Source organism: Embiotoca jacksoni, unplaced genomic scaffold (genome assembly GCF_022577435.1).
Source record: "Embiotoca jacksoni isolate LCO1_2020_lvr unplaced genomic scaffold, fEmbJac1.0.p SCAF_18, whole genome shotgun sequence".
NCBI lineage: Eukaryota > Metazoa > Chordata > Actinopteri > Embiotocidae > Embiotoca > Embiotoca jacksoni.
In genome coordinates, this window is record NW_027185318.1 from 1,346,696 (window position 1) to 1,363,946 (window position 17,251).

Genomic DNA, 17,251 nt, shown 5'->3' on the forward strand with positions numbered 1-17,251 from the left:
CTCCACCTGTGACAGCTCCATCACTACCAGATCTCCAAGACTCACCCTCAGTGGACCTGGCACTCCCGGAGTCAGATGATATTCGAGCAGAGACCCTGGAGTCAGATGATGTTCAAGTAGAGACCCTGGAGTCAGATGATGTTCAAGTAGAAACCCTGGAGTCAGATGATATTCGAGCAGAGACCCTGGAGTCAGATGATGTTCAAGTAGAAACCCTGGAGTCAGATGATATTCGAGCAGAGACCCTGGAGTCAGATGATGTTCAAGTAGAGACCCTGGAGTCAGATGATGTTCAAGTAGAGACCCTGGAGTCAGATGATGTTCAAGTAGAAACCCTGGAGTCAGATGATGTTCAAGAAGAAACCCTGGAGTCAGATGATGTTCAAGTAGAGACCCTGGAGTCAGATGATGTTCAAGTAGAAACCCTGGAGTATAATGCTGTATGTCAGGAGACTGTGGGACTTGTGGAGGAGGAGGTCCCAGGTAGTTTGGAGAGATCCACAAGCGAGCAGGCCTTTTTGTGGTACAGGTGGCAGAAAAGAGGCCAAGGACGAGACTCCATGCACCGGAGTGCCAGTGTGGAACTATGGAGCGGTAGATACGAGTACAATAGTGCAGAAATCACGTACGTGTCTCTCACTCTGTGAGCTCATACCTCATTCTCAGCAGACAAAATGTAGCTCAAAGTATATTTATAGCTTATGGTTGGTAGCTGCCAGTGCAATGCAGAGCCACGTGCCGATCTAAATGTCATGTGATCATTGGTATTCCAGCAAGGACTTCCTTTGACGCAAACCTGCAGTGATATACCACGAAGAAAGACTGCATTGGTAGCAGCACAAGCATATTTCATGGATCGCAACATACTGCAAGAATGTAATAAACCCTCTGTGGTGACAAATGTACTGAACTTCAAAAACATTCACTGGAAGCAGTATGAACTTGTCTGAAGCAGCTGTCACCACTGATGTGAATTATCATCCAGTGTACCGGTTTCACTCATTGGATACACAAGTCATGACTGTCATTACATCAAAAATGTTGTACACATCTATTTTAAGAGACTCCTTTAAGAGCTCTGGTGTAGACTATGGACAAGATGGCCTCATAAGAGGCCTCGACAATCCTTGCAGTGATGACAGAAACTTCCCTTTTCTTGACTTATTTTAAGCTCTTTGTGTGTCACTCTAAAGTGGAGTGAAGTAAAACCTAGCAGTTATCATATAACTATAAAGACATATTGTTTACTATGTGAGCTGTTGGATGGACTCTGTTATAAAAAAAAAAGACTTGATACTGTGGAATAATGTTTGCACAATCATAGATGAAGCAGGAATACTGTACTGCCACTGCTGTATGCAAAAGTTATGGCAAATTATATATTTTATTGGTAAGTGAAAAGAAGTAAATAGAACCCCTTCAGCAAACACATAAAAAATAAAAAATAAAGTTGTAAATTTGGGAAGTGCTAAAGTTTGGACGCCCTTTGACTTGTAAGCTTTTCGAACATTATTAAGTATGTTTCATGCGCACTAGTATCCTGGTTATGATTAGAGTTTTGGAGTAACGTTTGCCTACGTAAGGTTATGGCAATATAAGCAGTGCAGCTTTTGCCCTTTAGTTAATGATTAGAAAGTAAATTAGGCACACTCAAAGGCACCGATGCATTTCATTTATTAACACCATAATATCAGTGATGTTTGGAGCACATTGCCCTTCATCAGTTTTCTTAATAAATAAATTGTATTTGGGGTTGTAAGTGTGCTGAATTTACTTGTGCTCACTCCTCAACATTGTTCCAGTACCTGATTTCACTATATTGGATGAGTGTTCTTTGTTCATTTTGACATTTAATTAATGCCCGTGTTTTTGTTTGGCCCTTCGTCTTATATCATCGAACCGCTTCCAACCCGGGGCAGCTGTTCTCGAAATCCTAGGGGAAGAGATATTTATAATATTAATTACCTCTTCCCAAACCAATTTAACATCATGAGCTCATGGAGGCCAACTCGTAGTACCACGAATTCAGTGATTACGAGGCTGAACCTTTTAGACGAGCGGGTCAGTTTCCTCCTGTGTAAAGTTTAGATGGCCACAGCACTTTTAAAAGGAATGAGAGTGGCTGATTTGATTGGCCATGATTAAAGTCGACCTGCGCTTGCATTGCACCTAGATTCATGAAAATACAGCCCCGAGGGACAAGTATGGCAGGTCAAGAACTGTCATCAGGGAAAGTATGGAACAGGGGTGTCCAAACTTTTGCATATAAATGTAATTTGTTGAAAAATAACTGTCATCATTTACACTCTAAAATATAATTACAAACCAGTACAGTTACAGTATGTAGCCTTTTTATTGACACAATCTCATCTTACCTACATGCACATGGACTTTGCTGTCAAACACACAGCAAATATCTCTGTGTATATCGACTGTAATTTATTAAAAAAAACAACACTATAAAACATTCAATTTGTCTGATAATCTGATTATAGAAATAATAGGCTTTGTTGAGAGATAGCTATTTTTTAATATATGTGACACTGAATGATGTGAAAATAATGTTGTAATGATGCATGACAGATGGCCTCCATGTTTTGTGCATTTCATATACTGTGCCTCACTGTAAATAGTTAGTTCTACTCATAGTTTCATTTTGATATTCAGTGCCGTGAAAGGAGCCCACGTACCACCGAAGATGCAGAATACTGTTACCAGCAGCTAAAAAGCCAGAAAAATCACAAGATGTATCTGCGCTATCTGTCCAATTAATGGGCTCTATATGGAATCGCCCACTGTGGAAGTCTGTGCTCTAATAAAGTGCACTGGAACAAAAAGAATCTTTCAGCAGAGCATCAGTGAGCTGGCACAAAATGATTTTCCTGAGTGTTGTTTTGAATTGAATATGCACTTTATGAAAGTTTGCTAAATTGGCTGAATCCGAGAGGTTTTCAAAGAGGTGGGAAGTTAATTAGGTTCTATTGTTGTATTCAGATTTTCCCATTTCGCTGACATAAAACGCTGCACAGTTTTTTTTCTCTCTGGGCGTCTCACATGGTCAACTCTTCCTTTGCAAAAATGGGATCCTAAAATAGTACACAATTTAAGCTGCACTGCAGTGACTTTATGTTTATTCGTTATGTGTTATCTGAAAATAAAGTGCTTCGGGATTCAGTAATGAAATGAAAGATAATGGCATGAAATAACAGGCCTTTTTTGGACTATAAGCTGTGGAGCAGAGGCAGGTCTGAGTTATGCGCTGGGAGGGAGCACATGTAGGTGTGGCCAACTTGTTGGGTAATTTGGTGAAAACTAACACAGCTGAAGGAGGAAGCAAAAAGTTATGCACTGCAGATGTTGGTGTTTTTTATTAGTTAAGAAAACTGACAAACTATAGAGGGAAATAGTGTCCTTCTAAATAAATTATTAAATGATTAAACATTAGAAAATGAATCAGTTGATGTACACAGTTTTCGCCGGGTTAAAAAGTGCCAAAGAATTTTACTTTTAATATCCCTAAACTCAAACACGTATTCAGTATGACAGAAAAATGAGCATGTACTCAGTCACCATTCAGACTATATTATTATTATATTATTATTATATATTACTCATATATATATACTCATTGGTGAATAGTTAGTTCACACACTATTGCAGATGCAGATCAACTGCAACTATTTTAATGAGGAGCAGTTCCAGGTCAATATTAAAACCATGGTGGGACCAGGTTATGAGCATGTCAGATGATTCATGATGGCCACTTGACATAAACTTGGTTGCACAAAAAGAACCACTGAAGATGCTTGATTGTACTAACATGAAAACATGAAAAAAAGCAAAATTGCAGCAGGAAATGAACAGTATTGTACAAATGTTGGTTGTTCCTGTGTTGTATGATCTCTGCACCAAAACTGACTTCATCCCTCTCTGATCGAGGTGCTCTGCTGAATCACAGGATTTTTTATTTTAGACCCACATGGCGATGTTCCAATCAAGTGAAGGTATTTTTTTTTATGGCCATGGTGTTTTGTTTTGTTTTTGTTATTTTGCCCAAAAAGTACACAGATTCCACTGTGCAAGCTGATCCTTGTAGCCTGCAGTCTCTCCCTGGATCCAATCTGAGTATGTCTTTTGTAATGTTATTAGATTGTACTGTGTGTTTGGGCAAATATGCAGAGTCTTCTGAATATACCCCGACTCCCTTGTTTTCAGGTATCCAGTTCTGCCTCCCCTCCACCTGCAGCATTGATTGGACTCCTCAGCAAACCCCAGGTAAACCTCCTACCTGGGGCCTTCGCTGTTGCTCCATTTCAAAGTGCCAGATATTATTTCAACAAAACATGATCTGTCCTGTGGCCAGTTTCTGTTTGTGGATCAAGTAGAGCGAAACGTGTTTTTTTTTTATCTGAAAATCCTCTCTGAATAACGTTAAGATTCACATTCACAGCCAAAGAAAGCAAACTTGAACTTTATTAAAGCCAACTGTAGGAATAATGAAGTATTAATTACCATGGAGTAAACAGGCTATTTTATATTATATAAAATAGAAAGTGATTCATTCACACTTAAAGACTAATCTCTTGGTGATGATACAACGTGACCATTTGTCAGCGTCTTATTTGAGTTATTCGAGTTCACCTGCATTTTATTCATTGATGTACTGAAGCACTTGTTCCTGTTATTGCTAGATTGACTAGAAGATGCATTTGCTCTCCAACACTCTGCACCAGCCTGCTTTTGTGATTGAGAGCGACGGTAGTCCTGACAGACCTAATTGTTGAGAGTGCTTTCTCCGCTGACATATTTACGATTGCGTCACTTTCTGAAAACCTGCTTTCCAACATATTGTTAGCTTCCATTGGGTATTTTAGTGAGAAGCCAATTTGTTTTCATGAAAGGTGACGTTAAAAACAGTGACATGCATCTAACTGGTTGACGTGGTGTCTACATTACCGACTGCAGCAGCCATTATTTAAATACAAACTTGACCGTGTGACTTTCATAAGCAGTAGAGCAACATCAGAGACGTGGTAGACAAGTGGAAAGAATGCCTTGATGCTCCTATCGAGAGGAGACCGTGAGAGGACTTTATTTGGAGGAGTTTTATTTCTTGCAAACAGCGTTTTTGTCCTCAGTGATCCATCACAGTGCTCTGAACACTCAAACGTTCACAAACCATCCAGGGATGGTTAAGTATAACTTTGAGTGATGACTCACCCAGTCTACTTTTTGGTATCTGTTGTTGGCTATTTTTATATAGATTTCTTTATTGTTTCTGTCTGCGACTGTGATAGCGCCAATAATGGAGCCCACCATCCATCTTGCTCCCCCTCCTTCCTCTCCCTCCCTCTAGATCATTTGCATATCCTTAAAAGCCTGCTGCAAAACAAACTGCTGCGTTTCCTTTGCAGTGATACATCCAATCGAGGAGAAAGACTCTTAATGATGTGTCACTCAACCCCCCCACCCTACCCCCACCCCCCACCATCCACCCCCTCCCTCCAAAGCCCCACGCCCATGTTAGCATACAAGCCAGGTCTGATAGATAGAGAGGTCCTAACAGAGATGGAGTGGTTGAATCACTGCCTTTGTGTCTCACGTTAATCAGCCGGCTCCCACAGTGCTAGTTGTGTGTGTGTGTGTGTGTGTGTGTGTGTGTGTGTGCGTGTGTGTGTGTGTGTGTGTGTGTGTGTGTGTGTGTGCGTGTGCGTGTGCGTGTGCATTTAAGAGAGAGAGAAAGAGATTAAATGCTATTGACACTGAATATATTTCGCTGTCTCTGAAGCTACTTTCATCGATGACATGCTTCTTTTAAATTGTGCTCCTGTTGAAACATCCTCCATTCAAGGACATCTTTTACTTCATCTTGCCGTCATGTTCAGCACATTGACATCTATATAGATGCCGAATGGCTTTATATCCAAATGATTATTCTCGTTATGTTCTCGGATGCTACAGGATATGCTGTTCTGTTGTTTGCTTGTATCACACAAAGACCCAGAAACCAGAAACTCCTGCATGTTGAATTACTGCCCCGTCCTAGTAGTAGTTTGTACAGTTGTATATATACCGCATCCATGTTTTTACTCTCTGTCATGTGTGCTCTGCTTGGAGAGTTTTAAAACTTGATTTTAACATAACACAAGATTCGGTTTTAATGCAGGATCCATTTTGATTTCATACTGAACTGTAGTGGTATGAATATGTAACTAGATTAATTACATTAGATAGAAGCATTGTTAGCCTGTGGCCTCTGGGGCTCTTGGAGTTTTGGGTCCAGGGTGGTGATCCAGCCTCAGTTGGTTATCTCACTGGTTTGCTAATTGTCCATAAAGGTCTGTTAAACACGAGGACGGTGTAAAAAAATGCATGTAATATAAGTGATGAAGTTCATTCATGGCCCGCCCACTTGTCCTGGTTATGAGTTCAGTCCGAGGCTTGAACACGCTGCGTTGTGAGGGAGTGAGCAAGTGAGGGAGTGAGGGAGTGAGCGAGTGAGGGAGTGAGGGAGTGAGGGAGTGAGTGGACTTGCTGCGTTCACTTCATCTAAATGCTGAGTAATACTGCCGCTGCCAAGATGGGAGCAAGAATTATGACTCCCCTCTCTACGACTGGCTGGCTGATAATGGCTCTATTTTGGTCCTCCTGCTGAATCATGCCCCGTTGAATGGGTCATCTCTTCTCTCCCTCGATCTCACTACACTCCCTGATTTATCTCTCTCTCTCTCTCTCTCTCTCTCTCTCTCTCTCTCTCTCTCTCTCTCTCTCTCTCTCTCTCTCTCTCAGACACACACACACACACACACACACACACACACTCACTCTCTCTTTCACCCTGTCTGTCTGCAGAGATTCACTCTCGCTCCTGTTTCCTCTCTTACGTCTACATTTCTGTTTTCTCTCTCCCCATCTTTCTCCTTCCTCTGACATGCATGTCTTCATGGGCGAGTAGTTCATTTTGTGAATGGACAGCTGTGTGAATCATTAAGTCCTCAGAGCAGAAGGCTCTTCATAGAGCTGACATCTCTTTCTATTTATGAACACAGACAAAATATGGGTGAAAAAGAGGCCAAAAGGTGTTGCGGGTTTGAGGTTAAGCACGGGGTTATTATTTTTATTTGTCATAAATTAAGCTCTTTCTAGAAAAAAAAAATATATATATATTTCTCTTGTTTCACACAAGAATGTGTTTGTTCTGTAATTGTGTTGTTCATGCTGCGGTGTAATTAGGGTGAGATGCTATTAATTCTACGCCACAGTTTTTGTTGGTCTGCGTGAAGGGTGCAGCTCATTAGAACCCAAAATAGATCCGATTTTGTTCTCACAAGGACTCCTTTAATTGCTTTGTGTGATATAAGTGTTTGTAAGACAGACAAAGAAACACAGAGTTCAGCAGACTTCGCCTCTTCGTCAAGGAAAACGATGACCCATAACTTAACCTGCTGCATGACTCAGTCTTCTTCCTCTTTGCCTTCTTTCTCTGTTCTCGTCTTGGCTCTGAGGTACCTGGCACTCTGAAGCTTTGATCAGAACATATGAAACATGGCTCGGGCTCCACAATCAGAGAGCTTTTCTCTCAAAGCCTCGTTCATGACCCATTCCTCAGTCCATCTCCCTCTCTGGATTAAATCCATATTCTCATTTGCACTTGAAAGAAAGTAATCCCCGTTCTTTCTGTCATGAAATGGACAGAATAAGAAGATGAGAGTTGTCAGCCTTCCTGGAGCAGGATCCTCCACACATGAGTACTGTTGAATAAATGTCTGGTTTTCTACTATCATCCACGAGCGCCTCACGTCACCAAGGCTTTGATGTTTTCTCTTACTCGCTCAACGTACTTAAAAACATACATTCACAAGCTTTGAGTGTTGCCCACAGTCCCAACCATCCCCCTCCCTATCGGATCATAAGAGGTTTCTGCACTCAGAGAGGTGAAACACTTCTTTAACTCAAAGTAGGTCCTCAGCCACGAGCTTTTAATCAATAAGATGATCGGCAACAACAGAAAAGTACAAATATAGAACTGACCTCAAAAGGTTTGCTGTAAGTTATGTTTACGCTGTTGTGAGACAAATGGTGCAGCTGCCTAAATGTCCCATAATAATCTACATGATATATTAGCTCAACATGCGCAAACGAGGTCCTTAAGTAATAAAAGTAAGTTAATTAGGCAATAATATTAATTGCTAATATATCATCTCTTCGTAGTCATTTTGTCATGTAAAAAATGTGTAGAAATTTATGATGTGCATGATGTCTCCATACAGGCACCGTGTAAATCCCAGCAGCTTTATCAGCTGATTGAATGTTAGCTGGGTAGTTAGTTCGTAACTGAACAATGAAAAAACTATTACGAGGAAAATAGTCTTCAGTAATCTGCTGGTTCAGATAGAAGTTTCAAGGATGGTTCTCGTGATGGCCCATATTTTTCTTATTGTCAATGTTTCTCTGTGTTGCTTAAATCCTGTATAGATTATTCCTTCAGTTTATTATTGCAATCATTTTAAAGGAGATATTGTGGCTTTGTTAACAAGGTTGGGAATTGAATGAAGATTTACTTTTCATCTTTTACAGGATGTAGTCTGGTTTTTGGTGAATAAATAAATAAATAAATAAATAGGTGATTCATTGTTGACCATTCCTATTGGCTGAACTCAGAACTTACAGAGGAAAAACTATGTGAACACCGGCAGTGACATTAAGACAATAATACAACTGTAACATGTCAATATTTTGAAAAGTACTTTTTAAATGATAACATCTTTCCACCTTTTCCAGCCATCACCTACACACCGAACTATAAGAAAACCCCTCCTCCCGTCCCGCCCCGCACCACCTCCAAACCGCTCATCTCCATCACGGCCCAGAGCAGCACCGAGTCCACCCAGGACGCCTACCACGAGGGACGGCACCCTCACGGTGGGATGTGGGCGCCTGATGGCCTGAGCCTGGGGCTGAGCCCAGGCAGGGTCCTCTATAACTCCACCGACAGCCTGGACAGCACCAAGGCTGTGACTATAGCGATGGAGGCGGCCGGAGTCATGGCTGGAAAAAGACACCCGTCCACAGACTCCCACAGCTCGGTGCTCACCTGCGACAAGGCCGTCCTGGTGTCTAAGGCTGAGGAGTACTTGAAAACGCCTCGGTCGTCCATTGGGATACAGGTTAGTCTTCAGATGACTGTGATGAACAGATCTCTCATAGAATCTAAACAGTACTGAAATTCTTACAACTCACACCCATGTGTTGTTATAAGCCTACGATTGAACTGAGAAACAGTGCTTTCTTTTCTGCAGCTAAAAATAGCAAAAGTGAGTCATCTTACTGCAATCCATTAATTAAGATTCAACTCATGCTGGAGCAGGTTTTAGTGAATGGTAGTTCACGCCATGGTTCATTCACTCCATTTCCGCTCACTACCTTTCTTTCTTCCTTTCCAATCCCACTGACTCTCCCTCCCTCTCCCTCCAGTTTCATTCTCCCTCTCCCTCTGTTTTTTTTGTCTCTCTCCACTGCCCGCTCCGTGTGATCTTACTTCACCTCATTTTCTGATTCTAGCTGAGGTTCTGGTGTTGTATTAGAACGGGTGTCGGTCTGTTGCAGATCAAAGGGTGGGGAATGTGTGGCAGCTCACACCGTCACCTCAGGGCCATTCATAGCATTTAATCAAAGCAGAATATACAGTTTGGGTAGAGTAGAAATTGTATTCTCTTCTTTATTTTCTCAACCGCTCTTTATCATCATTATTCACTCTTGTCCACATTCCTCTGTGTTTTGTGTATTTAAAAAATGTGTATTCTCTTTCTTGCACATAAATGTACCCCGTTGCATGCTCAGTCTGTCTGCTGACTATTCAAATTGCTTAAACAGATGTCAAATTCAACATCTTTTAAATATTTGAAAGAAAAAACCTGAACATTTCATTAATCTCATTATGAATGTGCTTGAATTATCATCGGGTCCGATTCAAGTTTCTTGCTAAATAAATAAAGCACACCTTAAAGGATATTTTTTACTCAGATGATATTAAGAAATACATTAGTTTAACACACCAATTGGCATTAAAACCAGTAAATCCTTTGGGGACTCAGCACCTAAAAATAGTTTTCTTCAAAGTCAACGGGTTCTGCTCCGTCTACTGTGTCGTATCACATCCAAACTGAGAGTAAATCCAGCAGAACGGCATGCCCAGAAATGTTTTTATCTGTAATGTCCAACCAGCCTTCCTCATGTACTTGGACCCCATTTAAATGAAATAGTGATAATGATTGTTTAAGCTTGAACTCAAGTGATTATATTTATAACAGGGTTATTTCACACATGTACTTTCATTTTGCCTGAACAATGCTGTGAAATAAAATGAGACATAATAACATGTTACTGCACGACAAGGACACTCAAATCCATACCGAGATTGTTCAACTTTTACTGGCATCTACTAATGTGAAAGTTTTACATTTTCCACGTCAGGCAGCATAAAAGGCGTAACTGGACCTGGAAAGTTTTTTATATTATTTTTTATTTTCAATCATTGGGCAAACAAGGTTACATTAGTCTTCAGCTCAGAGAAAGTACCCCACACACTAAACAGGATTTAAATCCACAGTTTTGGAGTATGGCACTTAATATTGCAATAATGGAACAAGCTAGACAGGCTGGAAGCACGACTTCACATTTCTAAATATACTACAGAAGTATTTCTATTGGCTGACAGTACACATGTGAACGAAGGGGACCTCTGTCTGCTGGTGTGGGCCGGTATAGTTCACACTGAAAATGCTGGAATTTGTCATTCTGACTTCAACTAAAGTAAATGGGAGGCAGAGTAATTAGATGCAGGACTGGAGTGTAATTTGTAAACCTGTAGTGAGGTTTTAATGGACCTTCCTGTGCATCATTATCGCACTAAAACCTTGATTTGTGACATAAACTATGACTCTTTGTGTTTGCTTATTTTGCCATCATATTTCCTTTTCCAGAGAGGCTTTGATTAGCTGCGCTCACACTTAGCCATTCCCAAAATCATTATTCAAATGAAATAAAAAAAGAAATCAAAAAAGAATCCAATGTCTAATGTAAATTGACAGTTAAACACCACTAAATATGTTTAAATAAGCTGGAAGTCTCAGCTAAGCAGCAGGCTGTGCAAAAATGCAGATATTTCTCAAATCAAAGCTTGTGTCAGTAATTTCCATCTGAACCATCTGCGGTGAGCTCTGATGCGTGTAAGATGCCAGCCTCGTATCAGAAATATCGTTGGGTTCAGGAGAGAAATCAGTAGAATTTAAATGAAGGTTTCACAGTAACCAATCTAGATTTATTACCTGGTTCAAAAAACTGAACCTGGTTTTGTATTCATTCATCTGCTCGCTCTGTAAGTGACTGATTTACCCAATTATCTACTTAAACGTAAGACATCCTCGTTCTCACTCGTTTCTTCTTACCTCCTTCTCTGTGAGGGCAGAGCGCTTTCTCTCTCTCTAGTAACTCCACACCGCATACAGTTTCTGTTTCCTGTTCGTCGGAGTCAGTCAACCGGGGGATGATCAGACCACCTAACCACACTGACGAGTGCTAGTTTTAAAAAGCGGAACTGCAACATCAAATCCTCATCGTCATGCTTCACCAAACTTCACACACGTGTCACTGATGCAACTCACTCATTACCAGCTCAGGTGTTGAAGGATCGAATGCAGTCCAGTCTGTCTGAGTGGGTGAGAGGAAGTAAGCGTGACTTTAATGAAGGTATAGAAAAAGAGTCCTTATTTGTGTTTGTGTCTACACTTTGTTTGTGTGAGAAGAATAGATGAATATATTGGATTTGAATTCGGCTTCAGCGATGTGTGTAAAGACTTCAGATTACCAATGCAGGTGTTGTAAAAGGCTGCAGAAACATCTGGGAGCGACGATAATGCGGGGAAGGCAGCTTTTGCTTGGCAACGAGGTTTCTTTAAAAAGTGTCTGAGGGAGTTCTTCAAGATGCAAACTAACCCCTCAACTTTAGTCCACTTTGAAATATTTCTGAAATTGTCTGAACATCACAGACTGAACGAGGTGCTGCCGGCTGTCGCTGAAATGATGACAACAGTAGAGCTGTAGATGTGGTGGAAGCCATTCATTTATTATTCTCCACCAGGATGTTTTCCGCTGCTCTGATGGAGCAGCGTGGGGGTTTAGTGGCATCTAGCAGTGATGCACATTTCAACCAAATGAAACCTCCATCATCCTCATCTTCCATGCGTGGAAGAGAATCTCGGATGACTTCATTTCTGCCTTTAGATCCCCTTAAATCCTAAACACTGAACCCTTACAAGTGAATGGAGACCTTCATTTTGGACAATAAAACATGAATGCTATATTTGACACAACCATCATTTCCTACAGTACATCACCTGATTAGAGGTTTTAACTGAGACCTCAGAACGGGAGGTGTGATGCTCTTTGCTTTCCATTCATAGGACGCTCCACGCTATATAACTACATTGATTTATTGATGTTTATTTTTTAAAAGCTACCATTTGATTAGCGACTGTAGATGCGATGACTATAATCTGTTGCAGCAGGCAACTCTCTGTACTTTGCAAATATTGATTTATCATTGAGAGATTCAGTTGAACCCGTCTTCCTATCATATGGACGATCATTCTTCTTCACCCGCTGCCAGGAGTAGAATTAACCTGCATTAGCCTTCGGCTGTATTGATTTGGCATTTTTTGACCCTTCGATCTTCGAAGAGGTCAACATAGGTTGTTCTAAATGTTCGATCTCTGACCTTGTGAACTTGGTCGTTCTGTTGTCGCTCCCATTGGGACCACTTTACAGCTGTATTTGCTGCTACTCTTGTTTTCCAGCTGATACATGCTGCACGCTGATTGATTCATTCCCAACAACAGTTTTAATTGGAGCTGTAACAAGGTTGTAAGAAAAGAAAAGTCAAAGCTTTTAACCTTAAATACAGTCATTGGCTGGGAAAAGTCACCAGGTGGTGTTTGTGTGATTCAGATGAAAGCCAAAGTGGCTCTGTTCAACTTTTTGCTGACGCTTACAGTTTCCACATCTGTGCTGACGCTCCGGTCGTGATTACTGATGCAGTGTGTGTTATGTATATATTATTATATATTATGTGTGTGTATGCTTGCCTGCGTATTTCTGCGTACATAGAGAGACGCGTCTTCAGGGTAGGTAAGCCTGGTGGACGTAAATCGCTCCGCCTCCTGGAGGTTTTGTCTTCCTTCAGTCCTCATCCATCACAGACGTGAAACTCATTCTCTTTTCATGAGGTGGACTTTGGTCTGCTTCTAACACAAAGTAATGGAGGTCACCTCGGCAAGCTGCTCCACACACATTTCCTCGCTGCTAACAGCCTCCCAAACACGCTGACAGCATACAAAATGGATCTCCACAAACGTCCTCCCCGAACCGAAGGGCTGACATCTCCCCACCACAGAAGCACACCCTGTTTTGAACCAGCGACTTTGACTCACTGTCATAATCTTAGTCATAGTCAAAGTCTTTCTGTAACAGCACAATGAGTTTATTTATTGAATGTCAGATGCTTTAAAGGCCTCATATTTTGGATGCTTTTGCAGCTCTCTGAATCTTTTCCTCCAAAAAGTGCTTCTTTGAGCTCAGTGCTAACATCGGCACACTGACATCAGGTTAACGGTGATGTCATTAGTCGTGCAGGCATTTAGTCAGAAATGAAATACTACTATACTAAACTATTTGACCTGTTAATAGCACATACTAAAACAGTTAAGGGATTGTTTGGGAGTCACGAATGTAATGTGCCAATGTACATTCAGCTTTTCACACTATTAGCAATATCTTCACCACTTCATGAGCGCTTCACCGGGAAGGATGTTTCACTGAACAGTTGAGACTCGTCAAAAGTTATAAGGAATTTACTGCTTTCTACTTGAGACCATCAGTTGTGTTGTGCTGAGGTCGTGTTGGTCTGCAGCTAAAGGTTCTATTCAACCACTGTAGAAATCCAGATGATGACCAGATCGGCTCAACTAAATAAAGAGGAACAACATTTCATTATTACTTGAAGACATGAAACTTAGTCCATCCGGAACATTTCAAGGGTGTCTTCATGTGTCTTCAACTTCCGTTGCAAAACCTTGAAACGCCGTGATGACGCTGGTTCTTACCTCAGGAAAGGATGAGCAAGAGTTCCCTCTGCTGCCGAGGAGACGGTTACGAAACATACCAGCTTCAGGAAGCAACAATTAAGGTGGAAAACACATCTCCACATCAACTGATGGGAAGATACGGTGTGAATCTGGCCTTCAAGTCCCAACCGTCATGTCTTCGTCAGAGACAGGAAGTGAACAGATGGTTCCTACACGGATGGTTCCCACCATGAAGCAGGGAGGAGCAGCGCGATGGTGTGGAGGAGGCCGTCGATGACGACCCGGAGCAACACGTCCGGGCTCCGTGAGTGAGAGTTATGAAGCGCTGCATTAGATAACCGGTGAACTCACCTGAGACGGTTTCAGGTTGAGCGCTGAGCTTCTGCAGGACTGAAGGAAAAACTCCAGGTGACAACTTCAAGAAGCCGGAATGAAGAAAATAAGTGTGCGAAGGTGTTATCAAAGCTGAAGTCGTTACATTGAAGAATCAACACTTTAATTTTTGTTGTGCTTTCTATGTTTCCGTTTGTGTTTTTTTTGTTTCTTCAGGATTTGTCTACACAGAATGAGGAAGTGTTTTCACATGTTCTGACTGGTACAAAGAAAAATCAGAAAACCATGAAATGTCCTACATGTTATATTTCAGTTTTAGTATTTTGTTGAACTAATGCAATATTACATAGCACTCTCCATTCAGTCCTCCACAACGCCCTGCTTCATTCTTTGTACTAATTTCCACACAAAGCTGAAATCTTCTGCAGGAAACCTTTTCAGTCCCGTTACCTTTACAGCCTCCATAAATCATACAGGGTTTACTTTCTTATTTGCCGTGTACAGTTAAGTTGCTCTGTCCGGTCCCAACCCAATAAACCTGGAAGCGCTGAGGAATGGCGGCTCACATAATGAGAAGCACTGTTTGTATCATTTCATCACATTAGGTGGAAGCAGCCACTGACTCTGAATCTGAAAGCAAAGGCTTGCGGGAGTACCATTCTGTTGGGATCCAAGTCGAGGACAACAAGAAAGGGTGAGCTAATGGCTTACGGATTCTAACCTCATTACTCAAATTCAATGTTTCATCTCACTATTATGAACAATAGGCTCATTGTCACTGCTATTATTTGTCATTTTGGCACGTGTGCACTCATCCGTGCCTTTTGTTTCTCGGCCCCTCAGACAGGGGAGGTTCAAACGCTCCAACAGCGTCACTGCCGCTGTGCAGGCTGACTTGGAGCTGGAGGGCTTCCCCACCATGGAGGACAAGGGCCTGCAGTTCGGCGGGGGCTTCCAGCGACACTCGGAGCCCAGCACGCCCACCCAGTATGGGGCAGTTCGGACCGTACGCACCCAGGGCCTCTTTAGCTACCGCGAGGATTACCGTACCCCTGCTGAGCCCCCCAGCCCGAGGGAGACCACCAGCGAAGCCACATGGCAGCTAGAACCGCCCTCCCCACGGGAGAGCGCAGCCTCGACGGGGGAGTCGGGGAGGATGTCGCCCTCCCTGCGGAGGGATGGGAGCTGGTTCATGCAACTGCTCCACAACGAGACCAAGAGGATGGAGGGCTGGTGTAAGGAGATGGAGGCGGAGGCTGAAGAGAATGACCTTTCAGAGGACAGTGAGTGTTCTGCTGGACGTCTCATGAATGTCTGATCTGAGTCTGCTTTGTGCGGGCAGAAATAAAAGTAGGGTTTTTAATGTACTGGATACTGCGTGTGTTGTACTTGATATGCTGTGTGTGTTTCAGTTCTCGGTAAAATCCGAAGTGCAGTGGGAAGCGCTCAGCTGCTCATGTCTCAGAAATTCCAGCAATTCTACTGGCTGTGTCAGCAAAACCTGGTAAGTGATGATTATGAATTAAGGACGCTGAGTGTTTTTTCTCAGCTCTTTGTACATTCTGTGTGTTTCCCCATGACTGGTAAAGCATAAAACAAAAAAAACAAAAAAATAGTTGGAAAGCAGTTTAAGGGGAATACACGAGGGGCAGATATATCATCCATTTTGTCCCTCTTGCAATGTAAATACTTGTAATTTCTCAGGAGAAAAACAGGATTGTTTTTATTTCCATGGCGACATTTGAAGCCTCTATTTGTTATAGCCAGATCAAATTTTATACAATGTGACTCTTCACATCTGTACTTTAAGTGCTGAAAGAGAAACTGGTGCGACCCAGCTGCAGCTGCAGCGAACGAAGCGGTACATTAACTCGGCTGTGAGCTAAACTTTTGTCATTAAAAGCAATTCCACGCTCCTCCATGTGTTCTCACAACCTCTGTTCTCCAACCTTCAAGACACATTTAATTGCTTTATCTGGCACTAACAAACTGAATCAGAACTCTGTGAATACGTCATTGATTGTGGAAAGGTGCAACATTGAGAATCAATGGCTGTCCAGCACATTTATATGAAACCTGAACATTTTTAAATGGACAATGAGCGAGTGTGGAGAGATGTGTTTTCATTGATGCAGCTGGTGAAGAGAAGAAGGGGAAGGCTGAACAACACTTGGAATTGAATAGCGCTGAATATCCAGATACAGCCGCTCTCACTGCTCAGTGCAGGAACTCACACGGGGTCAAGGATCTGAGCCACCTGGTTTTTATTCTTGCACTGTTCACAACTCGTTTTATTGATCCGAGCCAACTGCTCAATATTTCAGATGAAGCCGGTGTGGGGTTATGAGAGATAGTCTTGCTGTTTTTACGATGTGCTGCAGAAACTGCTCATTCATGGGGAGTGGCAAATGCACACGGATTAGATAGAGTCAAAAGTACTTCTTCCCTCGGAAGGAGACAGTAAGTTTACTTTTTCATTATATAAAAATGCAGCCCTGACAGCATTATGGGACAATAGTCGCTTCATATTGTTTTTAGCTTTTTTTTGAAAATATACACAATTATCAGCCTGATTCTCTTCAACTTGTGCATGAACTTTCAGAAAGGCTGTCTTAAAATGCTCCAAAGAGAGACAAACTGTGTGCATGCAGCGCTTCTCTGGGAGGAGCTCTGTGGATTTAAAGCACATACTGACACAGCCGGAGCTTAAAACTCAGACTTCTGCTAAATCTGCCTCTTCTGGATATCTGAAGCCTTAAGACTCTCGAGACAGTTTG

At 41.9% G+C, this 17,251-nt stretch overlaps 1 protein-coding gene across 6 annotated transcripts in view; it reads left to right on the top strand.

The window, feature by feature from the left end:
- Positions 1-17,251, top strand: part of dlgap2a (discs, large (Drosophila) homolog-associated protein 2a) — a 137,047-nt gene that overhangs the window by 112,392 nt on the left and 7,404 nt on the right. For 5 of the 6 annotated variants that reach the window (XM_069151914.1, XM_069151916.1, XM_069151917.1 and 2 more), the window contains 5 exons: positions 4,216-4,275; positions 8,782-9,167; positions 15,080-15,168; positions 15,318-15,757; positions 15,887-15,978. In XM_069151914.1, coding sequence (XP_069008015.1) covers positions 4,216-4,275; positions 8,782-9,167; positions 15,080-15,168; positions 15,318-15,757; positions 15,887-15,978 — 1,067 coding nt within the window. The remainder of the gene's footprint in view (positions 1-4,215; positions 4,276-8,781; positions 9,168-15,079; positions 15,169-15,317; positions 15,758-15,886; positions 15,979-17,251) is intronic. The other variant, XM_069151915.1, reaches the window with a different exon arrangement.